At 41.4% G+C, this 16,422-nt stretch overlaps 1 protein-coding gene across 1 annotated transcript in view; it reads left to right on the forward strand.

Moving 5' to 3' along the window:
• The window catches only part of LOC133426445 (CUB and sushi domain-containing protein 3-like), a 289,442-nt gene that overhangs the window by 219,471 nt on the left and 53,549 nt on the right, over positions 1–16,422 (forward strand). Inside the window, exons 47-55 of the mRNA XM_061716381.1 lie at positions 1,449–1,637; positions 1,778–1,924; positions 3,412–3,600; positions 5,235–5,420; positions 6,192–6,386; positions 7,090–7,263; positions 9,444–9,617; positions 10,394–10,567; positions 13,230–13,415. Coding sequence (XP_061572365.1) covers positions 1,449–1,637; positions 1,778–1,924; positions 3,412–3,600; positions 5,235–5,420; positions 6,192–6,386; positions 7,090–7,263; positions 9,444–9,617; positions 10,394–10,567; positions 13,230–13,415 — 1,614 coding nt within the window. The remainder of the gene's footprint in view (positions 1–1,448; positions 1,638–1,777; positions 1,925–3,411; positions 3,601–5,234; positions 5,421–6,191; positions 6,387–7,089; positions 7,264–9,443; positions 9,618–10,393; positions 10,568–13,229; positions 13,416–16,422) is intronic.

Here is a 16,422-nt window from a genome sequence, read left to right on the forward strand (position 1 = left end):
TACTTAAAGTATAAAACTTGTTTTTTTACTCTAATGAAGAGGTCTGGCTTTGAAGCAACAAAATCCTATTGATGTTAGTGGGAGTGGTATTAAATGTAACACATAAAACACTGGCAAACAGATGGATAGATAGATATGAGACGCTTGCGGAGAAACAACAAAAGTGCAGTTGCAATAATATAACAACTACAGGAGATATTTTTGAAGAGGAATTGTTCTTAATTATGACATTACTTTTCAGTATTGATATAATAATTGAAAATGTGAAGCTGTCTTTGCTGAGTAGCAAATCATTCTTTGGGTTTTGTGGATGTCTTGTACAAAATTCATCCTAGTTCACGATGGGGTTAAGAAAGAATCACACCTTGACAACAGTCGACTAAAAGAGATTTAAAAAAAAGAAATATAATATATACTTTTTGTTCTGTTCTGTTCTGTTATGTTATACTGCGTTGACTTTTGTACTAATTGGAGGGGATCATTTTAGCATCCTATCGTTCCACAGCAAGTAAAGTGAGGATGTTAAATGTGCATTGCTGAACACACCATAAGAAACCATTGTGAGTGGAAATTATTGCAAAAAAAGCTCTGGCTGGAAAGTCTTCATGCAAGAATGCCAGGAAAAATATGCATTTCAGGTTAAAACAATGAAGAAATATGATATTTTCATCATACAGTCATATATACAGTGTCTTTCTTTGTTTTTGTGTTTTGTTTTAGCCAGAACTTGTTTTTGGAGGTCATATGTTGATGTCAACACCAAAAAAATGGCTGAAACTTTTATAATAACACTCCTAGAGGAAAATTCATACTTCTTTTTTTAATATATATATTGTTTTGATATATGTTCAGATTTTTCCACTGACCTTTTTATCTGGAGGGCTTTTTCGTATTAACCTTTTATATGCTTCATGTTTCTTCACTAATGGCCCTGAAGAAAAACTTCTGTCACCAACAGAAACGGAAACGTCATTATTTCGCACGTGCAGCCTACAGGAAATTAAAGGATTGTTCTGAACTTTTATCCCCTCTTAAACACACACATCCACAGGCCCGGGTGATCCCAGCATATTCACCGGCTCAGACCGTAGGTAGAAATATCACTTTGGCTAAAATGTAATTGTGTTGGGACTAGTTAGTATTTCGTTGGGTTTTTTTTTAAATTCAATTTCTGCTATTACGTTGGAGAATTCCCTTTTTTCTTTCATTGGTCTCATTTAGCTCTTTCTTCAGCTCTGCCTCTTCTCTACCTCTGTGTGTCTCACTGTCTGGCAAAAAGCCAGATTTCTGGTCCTGCCTGTCGTCTTCTTTTTTCATTTACTTTTGTGATTTGTTTCTGTGGCCAGTGGCCACCCACTGTCCGTTCTTCACTTATTGCTGTCTTCTCTTGCTGCTTTTTCTTTCATTTTCTTTTCCTGAAACACTGTGTCTGTTTTTTATATTCCCAGTGCAATGTCCAGCCCACGAGGTGCGCTTTGACTCAACGGGGGTAATCTTGAGTCCTGGCTACCCTGAAAACTACCCCAATCTTCAGATGTGCTCCTGGCTGATCAGTGTGGAGAAGGGCTACAACATCACCCTGCACTTTGAACTCTTCCAGACAGAAAAAGAGTTTGACATCTTGGAAATATTTGATGGTGGGTAGCAGTGGGTTCCTACAGTTTTCAAGTAAAGGATGAAATAGATAAGTCATTTAAATTATTTAGAAGTGAGCCTCAGAGGAAACATTAGTCAGCTCTGCATAATGATGGTCTTGTGTGTGTGAAACTGTGGTCAGGTCCCAACATCTACAGTCAGAGCCTTTCAACTCTCAGTGGTGACATTGAAACGCCCTTCAGCCTGACGACCACGGGCCACCAGCTCCTGCTGCGCTGGTCCTCCGACCACGGCACCAACCGTCGCGGCTTCCACATCAGATATGTGGGTGAGTATCAAAGTATGTATCCACTTTATAATCATATTCTCTTTTTAATTATGCTTTTTTTAATCAATTCTACAGACAACAGATAAAAATCATGGGTCTCCACATTTAAAGAAGCTATATTTTAAGATTTTCACTGCCACTTCAACATCTAATGAAAATACATATATTGATCAATATGATGAATTGTTACGTGTTTGCTGTGGATTTACAGGAGTGACTCGCATTTGTAATCCAATGCCCCCAAAATAAGGAATATTTCAGTCTACATTACAGGAGGTTTTACTCTTTCCTTGGAAGTTTGAACTTGCTGAACATCCTAACTAATTTATGGAGATTCTTATAACTCAAATTCAAAGCTTGCACAATGTGGATTTATGCAAAACCGTACGCTACCGTTGTATCCTAAAGTTAAAATGTACACCGTGAAGACTGTATCCAACTTCTCAGTAACAGCTACTGTATCTTACTGTGAATACAAAACGACCCCATGAATTTTATCACTCCCCACTCGATTGTTCTCCAGATGACATCCGTTGAATTTTCTTTTATGAGTCAATCTTTAAAATATGATCTCCACAAATAATGGCCCGCGAAGGGAGTTCTTATGTGCAAAAAGCATGAGGTCGGCAGAAAGTCATGAGTACGTTTGCATGTTGTTTTGCATCCCTTAACTTCAAAAGGTTTTAATTCTTAATCGGGTCTTTAATAAAGCAAGTGGTGCTAAGCAAAAAAGAGCGTAGGCATCTTGAAATGAATCAATTATAATGACGAAAAGCACAAAAGACATCAACTTTTTATATTTCCTCTTCATTATATCTAATACACAAGAGTTTTCCTGTTAGAGCAAAGTGAGTGGGATGAATTTTGTAAAGAGAGCCCCATATTGACTTGATTGACTTTAACTGGAACTGATTTAAACACCAGCGTGTTTCCATCTTAAATCCACACTACGTCCTTGTCGTGCTGATTTGAAGAAACGGTTGACAGTTAAGGAAATGCATGCAGCCTCTCCCTGGATTGTCTGTCCCATTAGCTATCCCCTGGTCTTACTCTACAAAAGAGTTTGGAGGGCTTTAATAGAAGGGGAGGATTAAAAGAGCTATGTGTTACAGAACAAATGACAGCAGGAGGCACCAGTATCGCATGTGTTGAGACAAATTGAACGTGTGCATGCCAGTATGCCAAAAAGGAATAGTCATAATGTGATTTTGAGGACTTGCTGTGTGCCACATGAGTGCTAAGTAGATGCAGCATTCCTCAGGCATCTCCTTTCATTATCCGGCTGCATTTAAAATAGAAACTCACTGTAATAAAAAATGTCTGCCTAAGTATTTCTCTGGAGCAGCTTTGCTAATGCCTCTCATCCTTTTCTCCGCTTTAATGTCTACTTTTCCATCCTATTTCCTTGACTTATTCTCACCCCCTCCCTTGCATCGGCTTTCCTCGTCCCTGCTCTCCACTGTGACTTTTTCCTTCATCTGTTGTAGTGATGTACTGCAGCACCCCAGACTCCCCACAACACGGCTTTGTCGTGAGCCAGACCGGGGGTCATCTTAACAGCGTGGTGCGCTGGGCTTGTGATAGGGGCTACAAGCTGATCGGTAAGGGCACAGCTGTGTGCAAGAAAACCATCTCTGGGTACTATACCTGGGACGCGCCAGTTCCCGCATGCCAAGGTGAGTTCATCAGCACTGGCAGCCTTTTATTTTCTAGCTTTAGTCTGCCTCTGTCCCAGTTCTTGTGATCACTGCTTCTGCATCACTGTAGGCAAACAGTTCGTCACATAAAGCACCCAAGCATCTCAGACCCACTCCTGCCTTGTTTGAGCTGCTGAACTGAATCCAACCTGACTGAGAGCCAGTTTCCTGTCCGGTGGAAATGAAACAAAAAGAATCAATCATTTTTTCTTCTGTCAATTTCCACTCCTTCAAATTACTCCGGCGAACTGGCCATTAACATGCTGTGTCTGTTGCTGCTGGGCCTCACTCTATGAATTGGGTTCTTTGACGTGCACTTGTGCAATGCGTGCATTTATTTGCACATGGCTGCCTTCACTCGCAGAGACACTCACATCAACAGATGGCGCGCTCAATTACATTTTTATCGTGAAGCAGTGAAATCAAAATATGCGTGCTGCGTGCTTTAGATGATTTCAAAACATTTCACACCTGTGATTGATTCCATCAGTTCTTAATTGGGCGCAGGTTTTTCAAAGCTGATAAACCCAGACATGCCTGCAGATGAATGGTGTAGTCATACAAATGCTGCTCATCTGCTATATGCTATCTGCTAGTTGGCAAAGGTTAAATTCCAGTGATCTCAAAGATGACACACTCTTCAAACATCAGCACTTTCGTCCGTGTGAAATGTATTGCAGTACATTTTCATTAATGTATGTTGAATTATCATTAAGCTGTCATCCCAAATTATTGTCAGCTGGACTTTCTCCTTGGGTGTGATTGGCATCGTAATGGCGCCGTGCCATATAGGCAAATTCCCGTCTTTGAAGATTCATAAGCTGTCGTTCCTATTTCTGCTCCTTTTTTGTTAAGTGTGAGTTTAAGTGCTGACATTTAGTGTGGCTCCTGCAGAGGAGGGTTTCCCTACTCCAGCCGGCCCCTTTGAAACTGTCTAGCTCAGCCTCTCTGTTTGGCCATATCTCAGAAAACCAAGGAACTCACGGTCAGTGTATGTTCCCACCAGAAAAAGTTGGTACTCAAACCAAGAAAGCAGTGCTGCATGCCCCTCAGAGCACCTTGGTGATCTACAGTTCTGTTGAACAAAAAAGTTTTGTGGACTGATTTTAGCAGCTTTGCTGGCTCAGTGGACGAGTTGCCATGAAAAGGAAAAAAAAAAAAATTCCCAAGTTAACTAAAAATCCTTTAGTATAATGTCAGGGTGTCTGCCAGCCGAAGCTTAGCTGAAGTTGGGTGACTCGGCAGGACAATGACCTTAAGAATTGAAGTAAATCCACCGCAGAATGGTTTCAGGATAAATAAGAAAGAAATAAAAGATCTGCCTTTTGGAGTCGGAGCCCAGACCTCAACCCCCTCCGAGATGCTGTAAAACGACCTCAAGAGAGACATTCACTACAAACGCAGATCAATGGGGCCTTTTCAGTAAAGTCGCACAGAATATATAATTTTATGTGTTATCAGCTTAAGCACATTGAGTTTGTCCAACATTCTAACTATACTTCTTGCCGCTGAAATTGCCAAGGGACCACCTTTCCCATACTTACCAAGCATCTGTCTAGCCGGTCTTTTTCTGTGCACACGCACACTGACAGTGGTTGTCTTGCCGCCTGTAGCTGTGTCGTGCGGTGTGCCCAGTGCGCCAGTGAACGGAGGTGTGCTTGCTGCTGATTACTCCGTTGGCACACGGGTGACCTACTTCTGCAATGCTGGGTACCGGCTCTCCTCCAAAGAACTGACGACCACAGTCTGCCAGCCAGACGGCACCTGGAGCAATCACAACAAGATACCTCGATGCATTGGTGAGAGGAGGATGGGAGGGAGAGTGATGTAGAAAATCAAGACAATGGACAGAAACTATTTGACTGATGAGTGAAGAAGCTGATACTTGATGACTAAAAATCCCTTTAGTCTCATAAACAAGATCCCTCAACCTTTAATGATTTACTGAGGGCTATAATTTTGATAACCACTCAGTGTTTTGATGCTTCCCCTGACTGCATGGATACTTTCTATTTTTGGACTGCAGAGAATATAAATGCGGGTTTTGAAAAAGTCTACTGGGAGCTTGTAGTGTATCAGAGTTTTAACAAAACTGTCATTTCAAAAAGGGGACTGACATCTCAGAGAGCCATGAGTCACATATTTATTACAAAGACTTGTTGAATTGTGATGAAAAGGATGAATCAGAAGAATAATTGTTGAGAGCAGAGAAATGGAGCCCACACTAGGGTTAGAGCGTTGTATTCCAAGTCCGCTTAAACATCCGCTCTGATTGCTATAGAGACCAGTGTTTATTCATGGCTGTGTATGATTACAGCAGTTAAAAAAGGAAAACAAAGTTTTGAAACTCGTTTGATTTCGACTTGACTTCATAAATTGAACACATGTACAACTTCCATTATTTGATTGGTTTATTAAACTGCTTTAGATTTGTTACTGTAGTGTCTGAAGATAATGGCCTGTGACAAGTTTTGGCTTTGCAGTTTAAGATTTCAATTAAGAAATAAATTAGTCCTCTTTTGAAATTAGTTCAAAATGTAAATCGTTCATTCTTTGTTGTTTCCTTCCAGTAATGACGTGCCCCAGTCTCAGCTCCTTCTCTCTGGACCACGGGAGATGGAGGATCGTCAATGGTTCTCACTACGAGTACAGAACTAAAATAATTTTCTCCTGCAACCCTGGATACTACCGCGTTGGCCCCGCCCACATCCAGTGCCTGGCCAATGGAGTGTGGAGCTGGAAGAGCGAGAGACCTAGGTGCAGAAGTGAGTACATGTGGGTGATGCAACACGTAAAGTCAGCACCATTTAAGCTCAGAGATGGCTAAACGGAAATAAGATCAAAGCATGGATTCCACAAGAAAATATATAGCTGCTAGAAATGTTGCATTTATCTCCGGTTCGTCGTCCAGTAATTCTAAACGCATATCAGTGGATACACTGATAGTTGTTTCATTGAATAGAAATTGAAAGCCAAATTGAAACCCTCAGGCACTCTACTGATCTTATGACCGTAGAATAACTACAGACTGAATACTTTATTCACAGCTCAATTAATCTACAGCTCACTTTTTCACTTTTGTGCTCTTCACCTATTCTCTTAAAAGAATAGGCTAGATATTACTTATTGTGGGAATTGTGGTAGAAAGCTTTCTTCTGCTGCCATGGAAACTGCTTCTTGAGAGGCAAAAGAGCCAAATAGCCTCTGTAATGGTAGCTAGTATGATGAAAGATGTCGGGACAAAGGAAAACACCATCATTATCCCCCCCGTGCAATAGTGCAAGTTCACGTTTTATCACATTAAGGTCAGAAAGAGGGGTGTAAATGACTGTGCTCACCCATTGACTCTGAAGGGCTAAGCCATCTTCATCTCGTCTTTCATTCCCTCGCTCTCTTACTCAATCTGCCGCTGCCTCCTCCATTTCTTTTCCTCCTCTCGTAACTATCCTCCTCTTCTTCTTATTGCAGTCATTTCCTGTGGTGATCTTCCTTCTCCTCCTAATGGGAAGAAAATCGGGACCCAAACTACGTTTGGCGCATCAGCCATTTTCAGCTGTAACCCCGGCTATGTTTTATCGGGTTCTACTGTTCGAGAGTGTCTCCTTTCTGGCCTCTGGAGTGGGATGGAGACTCAGTGCTTGGGTAAGCATGGTTTAAATGTTCTTGAGCAGGGTCAAACGCTGCTGGGTCAATACCAATTCAAACATTTAAAAGAGCTTTATTGTTGGGGCCAACATGCTCAGAATGGAAACAGATGGTGGACTAGTAGTTGATTATAATTGCCGTTTTTGCCAAGTGTGCATGGCCAATGACAGTAAAACATCAGATGATTTTTTGATGCAGTTTTTGTTCTCCAGTCCAATTGGAATGATGTCTGCACTTACTTGTATGCATCAGACTTTTTCAGACCTTGCAAGGACTGTTTTGCAGTTGTGTGACAACACAACTGAATCTCACTCGGCGTATGATATCAAATACGAAAGAGCAGCTGTAAAGCCTGAAACTACAATATAGTTTCTTAGCTACAACCAGCAAAGTATGATCTGCTGTTTGGACATCCAGTATGAACAGAAAAATAGTCCACAGCTTAGATTAACTCAGCTCATCACAGCTCACTACAATCAAGAAAATTAGATTAACTGAGCTGCATTCAAGCCCACGTGGCAGCAGAATGGAAAGATTTTCCTGGCAGACGGACGCAGAAGTCTGTTAATCGACTTTGCGGCACCAGCACTCCAAGCTCGACTCAAGATTTGCTCATTTCATTAAAAGAGAGGCACCTCTCACTTGGCTAGTGATGTCAGACTGACAGGGTTAACATAGCCAGGGACCTCTCGGTATAGTCGCCTACTTCAGCACTATTTTCACAGGATCTGGCTGCTCTCAGTTAGAGTGTGATAATAAAATGCTCGACTGAGTTTCTGGGTGCAGGAGTGAATTAGGGAAATCAGACTCGCAGTCAGCTGCAATTTCCCAGGTTTTAAGTGGCAGTGGAAATCTCAGCGCGATTCCTCTTCCCTGAAAGGGATTTATTCTAACCGTAAGTAAAATTATTATGTGCATGGGCATGTTGGTCAGGCTGTTGAAGAGTTTCACATCTGTTTGCCTGTCTGCCGTAGATTAGAAAAGCAAAGTTATCAGCAGCAGGTAGCCTGATTCCAGGATGAGTTTAGAAAATTCAGACATCGCGAGATGAAATAAGCTTTCCAAATCCAGTATGTTCCATGTGTGCAAGAATGTTGCTGCCAGGTTTTCAACTCTTGGGGTGCATTTACAGTTGGCATGTTTGGTTTGATTAAAGGGAACTGTGAAATGGTTAGTTGCCTTGGTTTTCGAGCTTCACTCGTACATTTGCGAAGGCTTCCACCTGAACCTTGGACCCCAGCAAACATGCATGCCGAAACCCCTCCGAAAAGTGGGTGTTGCGTTTTAAATGGACCAAAACCCTCTGTTCAGTCAGGTTGTGACCTTTCCTGAATTTTATTTTGTCATGTCTTTTGGACTTGCTGATGTCTTTCTGATGTTGAAAGGCCAATGTGAGTCCCAGCTGAACCAGGACTTTCTACTGGGTGACCAAACTAAAAGTATCATCCATCATTTATTCCCCCATCTTCAAATTCTGAGTGACAGAAGGCTGCTGGCGCCTACCAGTGCTCTCATCAGGCAAAATGCAAGAGTACATCCTAGATATGCCGCCAGTCCATCCCTGAGTCAGATGTAAAACAACTCACCCTCACACCATGGGCAGATTTAGCCCATCATGCATGATTTTGGACTGTTGGAGAAAAACTGCAGTAGCTGGAGAATTATTTTTTCTCCAGAGAAAAATACATCCCAATCAGGATTCGAGCCAGGACCCCTCTAGCTGTCGGGCAGCAGTTCTTACCACGAAGCCACTGTGTTGTCCCAAATGTACCGAACTACAAGTTTGAATGCACCCTTAGATTGTTTAAAATATGTCTTTTTCAATATTTAAATGTGATTACACAGTCAAGATAGTGTTTCTACCGCTCAACTTTCACCCATGAGATTGTTTGCATTGGAGCTACTACCTCAATTATTTATGCGCCAGAAAGAGGAAGTAAAGCATTGGGCTGTATGACTGATGACTGAGATTTGTATCGTCAAGTGTCTGCATTTCTTGTCAAAACTGACAGATCTTCTTGGATTATATTTTTTGTTATATGTTATATTTCCCACACTGTTACAGAATGCAGTGTCTTTTTTCTTCTTTTTTTAAATAAAGCATGTGAAATAAAAGGTCATGTCAAGAAAGAAGATATTTAGAAGGAACTTTATTTTTCTTCTCCACCACTCTGCAGCGGGCCACTGCGGCATCCCTGAGCAGATCGTGAACGGGCAGGTGATCGGGGAAAACTTTGGTTACAGAGACACAGTGGTCTATCAGTGCAACCCCGGGTTCAGGCTCATTGGCTCCTCTGTACGCATCTGTCAACAGGACCACAACTGGTCTGGACACCTCCCAGTTTGCATCCGTAAGCATCCCATTCTGCCTGTCACTCACTGATTAACTGCAAATAGGGTCAGAGAGAAAGTGTCCATGTGTTGTCCATGTCCATTCTTGTGTTTCACTGAGAGAGGTAATTATGGGGGATGGAGTAAGAGTGACTGTGTGTGTGTGTGTGTGTGTGTGTGTGTGTGTGTGTGTGTGTGTGTGTGTGTGTGTGTGTGCGTGTGTGTGTGCGTGTGCGTGTGTGTGTGTAAGGTTTTTTTTTAATTTGAGGTTATTATGTACATACTTAGGATGGATTTGACATGTGCAAGACTTTGGCATATTTGTAAATAAGAAGGTATTTTGTTAATTTCCTATGAGGAAGTCTCAGATAATCGTTTATTTTAGCATGAAAGACGTGTTCATTTAAAACAGCAACATAATTTGAATGCCTAAGCACAAATCAAAACATTGAAATTTTTAATTTTTCAAAAATATCCCAAGGCTGATGGCTGACACAAACTCATAATGTGAGTCTTAATCTCTTATTCACTACCAGTGACCTGAAATGAGCTGTTTAACAGTCATGATCATGTCTTCAGTTTTTATTCCCCTATTATCCTCGGAGGTTAATTGTATGTTAATGACCATGAGGGTTTCACTGTGTGTGACCTCGATCGGTGTTATCGAGTTTTAACTGTAGTCCGCTCTCTTTTTAAATGTTCTCTTTTGCCGTGTCTCTCCTCTTTGCCGTCATCCATCTCCTTCCTCGCTGTGTGTCACTTCCATCATGTTTCTGCATGATTTGTGTGAGCCCAGCTGTCACATGCGGCCACCCTGGCAGCCCTATCTACGGCCGCACCACAGGCGATGGCTTCAACTACAATGATGTTGTGCGCTTCTCCTGCAACAAAGGCTACACCCTCGAGGGCCCGTCCACTGCCCAGTGCCAGGCCAGCCGGCAGTGGAGCCAGCAGCCTCCGACATGCAGAGGTAAGGTCCCGTCACAGCGCCTGCAGAATGCATAAGTGAGTGACTGACAAAGTTTCAGTGTCAGAAGGACACATGTGCACCTTCCAGATGACGTCGTTTCATTTCATTATAATATCTTCTGTTGCAAAAGTTGAGATCACACTTTGTCTGTGAGGTCAAACCAATCAGGACTAAAAAACCACACAAAAAAACTTGGAGGCATATTTTGTATCAAGTTTGCATTATCTGCATCTCATCAACCATGCGAAAGTGCCCATTTCTAAAGAGATAATATCACAATATGTTAAGGAGTTCACTTGTTGAAAGAGGCTACTTTGTTTTGGCTGACGTGCTGCATCCTGTGAATAAAGCTTGCCAGAAGTGTAGCAGGTAGCTGCCAGCAAGCAGAAATTAGGATCCAGCCAAAGTGCTGGGGCAGAATCAGAACGCTTCCGGTGGGGTGGGATTATTCGGTTATCTGAACCCGAGCGGGGAGGCTTCCAGCAATCCAGCACATGTCATGATAATCCAGGAGGAAGCAAACAGTAAACTGATTGAATGAATGTATTTTTATTACCCCTAAAAGCACTACCAGTCATATTCACCCACTTACACACACAATCTTATCGTATGCAGTGCTTTTTTTCTGTCATATGCAAACTCTGAACCTGGAAGGTGCAATGTGGTGACGTCGAAGTGTCCAAGGACACGTCAACATCATCATAAAGCCAGGGATCGAAGTACTGACCTTCTGAATGTCAGGCGACCGCTCCAGCTCCTGAGCAACTGTCACTCTGGACAGCAACTGCTGGCTCGCTGAGGCATAAGCAAACAAGCAGAATGGATTTTTTTTTCTTATTTTGTCTAAATGAAGGACAAAAATAGAGTAAAAGACAAGAAGTGCTGGTCACACAAGTATTGATTTGAATGAGCAAAGTCCCCTCTCGATACAGCATCAGGCAATGGCGAGTAAAGCCACAACTTTCAAGGGGAGGAAGAGCAATAATGAGCTTACGGCTGAATGTATAGGAGGAGAGTCTTAAATGGGAAAATGTTACTTCAATTCAGCTACAATCTTTGCAGCCTGAAAATGGGTTTCTTTGAAGGAAAGGAAGCTCCGCATCCATTCAGGGGTAGAAATCTCAGTGATCCTTGCAAGGTAATAGCTATATTTACTGTTTTGTTTTGCTTTCTTTTTTTCAACTGTGGCCGGATGTATTTCGCACAGGTTATGCTCATTAGCGGCATGCTCACGGCCCACAGTAATGCAGGTATTTTGTGTATCCAGCGTGACTTCGCTGTAATTGAGCTGTTTCCTCAGGAGTCAGTAAACCAGAGCTGGATTTCCCAGTTTGTCTCGCCTCTTGGTATGAGTTCTGTTGGCAGTTATATATAAAGAGATGTTTTTTTTTTTATTTTGGTGAGTAGCAGCACAGAGATATACCTGGAAAGAACAAAGTAGTTAGATGTATGAAAGTGTCAGGACTCTCTTTGTCAAAATATGTCTATTCCCACAAACATTTTCTCACATTAAGTCGATCTTTGTCATCCATTTGTGGGACTGCTCTAATTTGATGCGTCTTTGAAGGTAATTTCACCCTCCTCTGTGCTCAGCCGACTGAACCACCTTGTCACTGGTGCAGTTTTGGAGGCTGCTTTTTAAAATGACGGCTTTGTGACAACAGACAGTTCAGGTGCCTTTGCTTTTCAGGTAGAAGCAGCGGCTGCTATTATTACTGACGCTGCTTAATATAGCTCGTGCTCACTCTTTTTCATGTTTGTAGACTTAAAAAAAAAAAAAAGGCAGCTCAGATCATGTCAACAATTCTATTATTAACTCACAAGCGAACATGCTGACGGATAACATTTAAGCAAATGAAGCCCCAAGCAACAGTTTCCTAAAATAAACATATCCCCAGTGATGCGGCTGTGCAGGATTGCTCCATGCATGTTGACTTTGTTTTTTTCACTCATAAATTAAAATAATTCACTGCAGATTATTGATACACGTCAGTTAACTTGATACATGCATCATATTACGCAGCCACAATAGATTTAATGTAAGAAAAGGTAACAAAAAAATCCATATGTGACAGTTGAATCTAATTAAGAGTTGTTGTATGCTCTATCTAATTTACTGCAGTGCGTTAAGCATAATGTGCTCTACACACATCTAAATGCCATGGCAACCGCATGGATGGACATCATACATTTTTACAAGATAGGTTTGAAACGGCTGCCAAGGCTTGAATATTCACTTTGGCTAACACTGCTTTCCTGCACTGTACATCAATAATTCATTTACATTATCTTTGAAAACTCACAATAAATTGATGTTTATGAAAAGCTGCCAGGAATAGTTGTGCTCAACATTAATAAAATATCACAGTACTCTTATGATAAAGGGATTGATGAGAAATTGAATCCATAAATAGGCTCACTGAAGGCAACAGGAGTATTAGAAGAGGGGAAGGGGCCTTTTTACATCATTTAGTCCAATAAGCCATCACACAGGGCTCTAACAGTAATTGGCCTGAACCGATCTTGGCTGATATATTCTTCCAGCAATGAAAATCTATTGCACTTCTATCAGTTCTGTGCAGTCTGTACTTTTATTATGATCAAATGACTTGTCTGATTCTTGGTGGCCTTGCTGTGTTTATCCTTCCTGTTTTCAACACAGTGGTTAACTGCACGGATCCAGGTATCCCGGCCAACTCTATCCGGGAGAGTAAAATCGAGCACGGGAACTTCACGTTCGGCAGCGTCGTCTTCTATGACTGCAACCCCGGATTCAACCTGTTCGGCTCATCGGTGCTCACCTGCCAGCCAGAGGGACACTGGGACAAACCTCTTCCAGAATGCATCGGTACAGTGGCAGCTCCGACATTTACTCATTTCCATCACATTAGTGAACCCTGAACTTGATCATATTTATCATGGAGAGGTTTCGCTTCTCTGTGCGCATGGAGTCTATGCATGTGCATGGAGTCAGTCTTGGCTCGTCTGTCCTTTGCATGTCCCCTTATCCTTGCAGAGTGTTAATAATTAATAAAAGTTGTTAAATCCTGTGTCTGGTCGCATCTGTGCAATATGGACTGCTTCAGCGGCTTGCGGTTCATCGTGGCTACATGAGCTGCCATAAGACCAGCCAACCAGTCAAGCTCTACAAATATCCCTTTAAAGCTAAATCATTTAGATCATAGCGAAAGCCATGTGTAGACTCCAGGGGTCATCTGAGGTTGGGATGTCTTGCCCAAACAGTCAGTTTATTGTGCACAGTATATGAGTCTGCCAACCATAATGACCTGTTTCTTGTCAGATTCTCTAAAGTAAGCCTTTACATTCTCTACACAGACTCAAAAGCACTTAATTTTATGGCAGAAAAATAACTCGAGTATATTTATCAAATGAAATATTCCTTACTTATTTATTTTCCCCAAATGTATTAATTTCCTTCTATTCATTTAAGATTTTTGTGGAACCGTTTTACATTTCTGTAACCACTTCTGCTTCATTAGGGAAGCAGAAGTGCAAGTTTTGTTGGGGAGTTGGCATCGTTAAGAAAAAAAGGATTGAATCAGTTAATGGAATTTGGATTTAAATAAACTAAGTATGTCTTTTTAAATACACAATTAAATGAATATGTTTCCAGATTTTTTGGCCCTTTTGTCCCATTTATTTACACCTGGTATTTCTTTTTGTTTTTTTTAGCATTGCCATTTTGTACAAACTCTTGTCTGTCAACAATAACTTGGCTTGGAAGTCATTCATTCACTTCTGGCATTTCACATGAATTTACATGAAAAAAACAAACTTCACACACTTTCCTCCCTGCCAGTGTTGAACAACAGCTGTCGTCCTCCGTGCAGCAACTGTCAAAGCCTCGTCAAGCGCAAGATTTAACACATGCTTTTTTTTTGCTTTTTTTTAGGCTGTAAATAATGATGCAAGTGGCAGGGAAAGCTTTGTAAATCAGTCTGCTGTGATTCATTTAAATAATCCCCCTGCCAAATTTTCAAGTCTGAAAGGGAAACTCTCATAAATACATGTAAATCAGGGCTGAGTGGAAAAAATGTGTACATGCCTTTTGGGCACCAACCTACCTTGTTTGTAAATAGTGACAATTAGACTGCAAAAGCAGACTTTACGCTTTACACAAGGGAAAAGAAAATCCATCCATTTTCCTCTGGTTTCCTGAGGTTGGGTCGCATGGGCAGCAGCTTAAGCAGGGTAGCCCAGACTTTCCTCTCCCTGGCCACTTTATCCGTCTCATCTGGGGGGACTCAGGCCAGCCAAGAGAAATAGTCCCTCTAGCGTGTCCTGGGTCTTCCCAGGGGTCTCCTCCTGCTGGGGAATACCCAGAAAACCTCACCAGGGAGGCGTCAAAGAGGCATCCTCACCAGATCCCCGAGCCACCTCATCTGGATCCTCTCTAAGAGAAGGAGCAGTGGCTCTACTCTGAGAAAATATATCTCCAAAATGTTCATACTCATTTTGGACTGAAAACTGTCATTTAGGGAGCAGTCAGAATAATTACTGTCATTTTCAGTGTAAAGGTGCGTTTACACCAGCCGGTCCATACTGTGCCTGAGTACTATTGACCCCTAAACGCTGGTTTCATTTGGCTCCAACACAAGTCCTACTAGAGGTGTGTGCAGTTCCACCTTTATACGGAAGAAGCTGTGTGACGAGCATGATGTATACATGCCACTCGTTGAATAGAAAGTTGTCATCTCTCACAAGAAATCTGTATCCGACCAGAAAAACTCAAAATAAGCCACAAAGTCAGCAGAGTTGCAGCCATAGTTTCTCAGCTGTTTTCCATTCTGCTTATTCTTTGACACGGCGTGAGATTTGACCTGCGTAGACTAAAGGGCACCAGGCTCACACTGGTTTGTGGTGTTACAATGTGATGACCTATGTAGGAGCAGCACGACTGAGGATGGAGTCATGCGAGTTCAGGCCAGCAGGGGAATCATTTGGACTTTTCACATTTTTGCTGATATCAGATTTCTGCTAAACAAATATTATTTCAGTATGCACTTCTCTTGATTTTTTCCCCCCACATCAATACTGTATTAACTAGATAATAAAATTGTTTGCATGTTTTTTGTTGGTAAAACAACATATTATATAGTCTTAACTTTTACGAATGTAACTGATTCAAAGACATTTTTGTGATAATCCTTCCTGCTCACATTTATTAAGCACACTCTATATGTCAAACCGCACTTCCGACAGTCAATATTTTTTGCTCTCCACCCTGGAGCTTCAGTGTATTAGACAAGTCTCAGCATTAATGTCAGTGCTTCAGCACTAAAAGAACTGACATTGCTACTTAAACACCTTCTGCAGCATTCAAATGGATTCCAAAAGCGAGTGGACACTTGTTTATTAGTCGCTGTTATGTTTTGACTACGTTTTTACAAAGTAAAGTATTTGTGAAAACAACTTCAGGGGACAAAAGCCTGGGGAGAATGAAACAGCACAGAGACCAGGACATCCTTACTATGTCTTGAAATGAGTCGATTACACGTTCCAATGGTTTACAGCATGCTACATTTTACATGTGTCATTATTTATTGAACAAAGATTAAATTAATGTAAAGCAGCATGTGGAAACTAAGTGTACCCCATGATTTAACAGCTTTTAGTACCACCTTTAGTATTTTGTAGTTATTGTTTTCTGTCTCTCTTGTTGTGGTGGAAGAATTTTGGACCACTTTTCTTTAAATCATTTCTCCAGTTAATTTTTTTAGTCATTCATGTATTCATTCATTTCATTCTCTCATGTCTTGTCCAGATCATAAGTGAATATTGGTTTTTAATAACTGAATATTGATGTATTAATGTACTTGACTATCCATCCATCC

This window comes from Cololabis saira, chromosome 3 (genome assembly GCF_033807715.1).
Source record: "Cololabis saira isolate AMF1-May2022 chromosome 3, fColSai1.1, whole genome shotgun sequence".
NCBI classification, from domain to species: domain Eukaryota; kingdom Metazoa; phylum Chordata; class Actinopteri; order Beloniformes; family Belonidae; genus Cololabis; species Cololabis saira.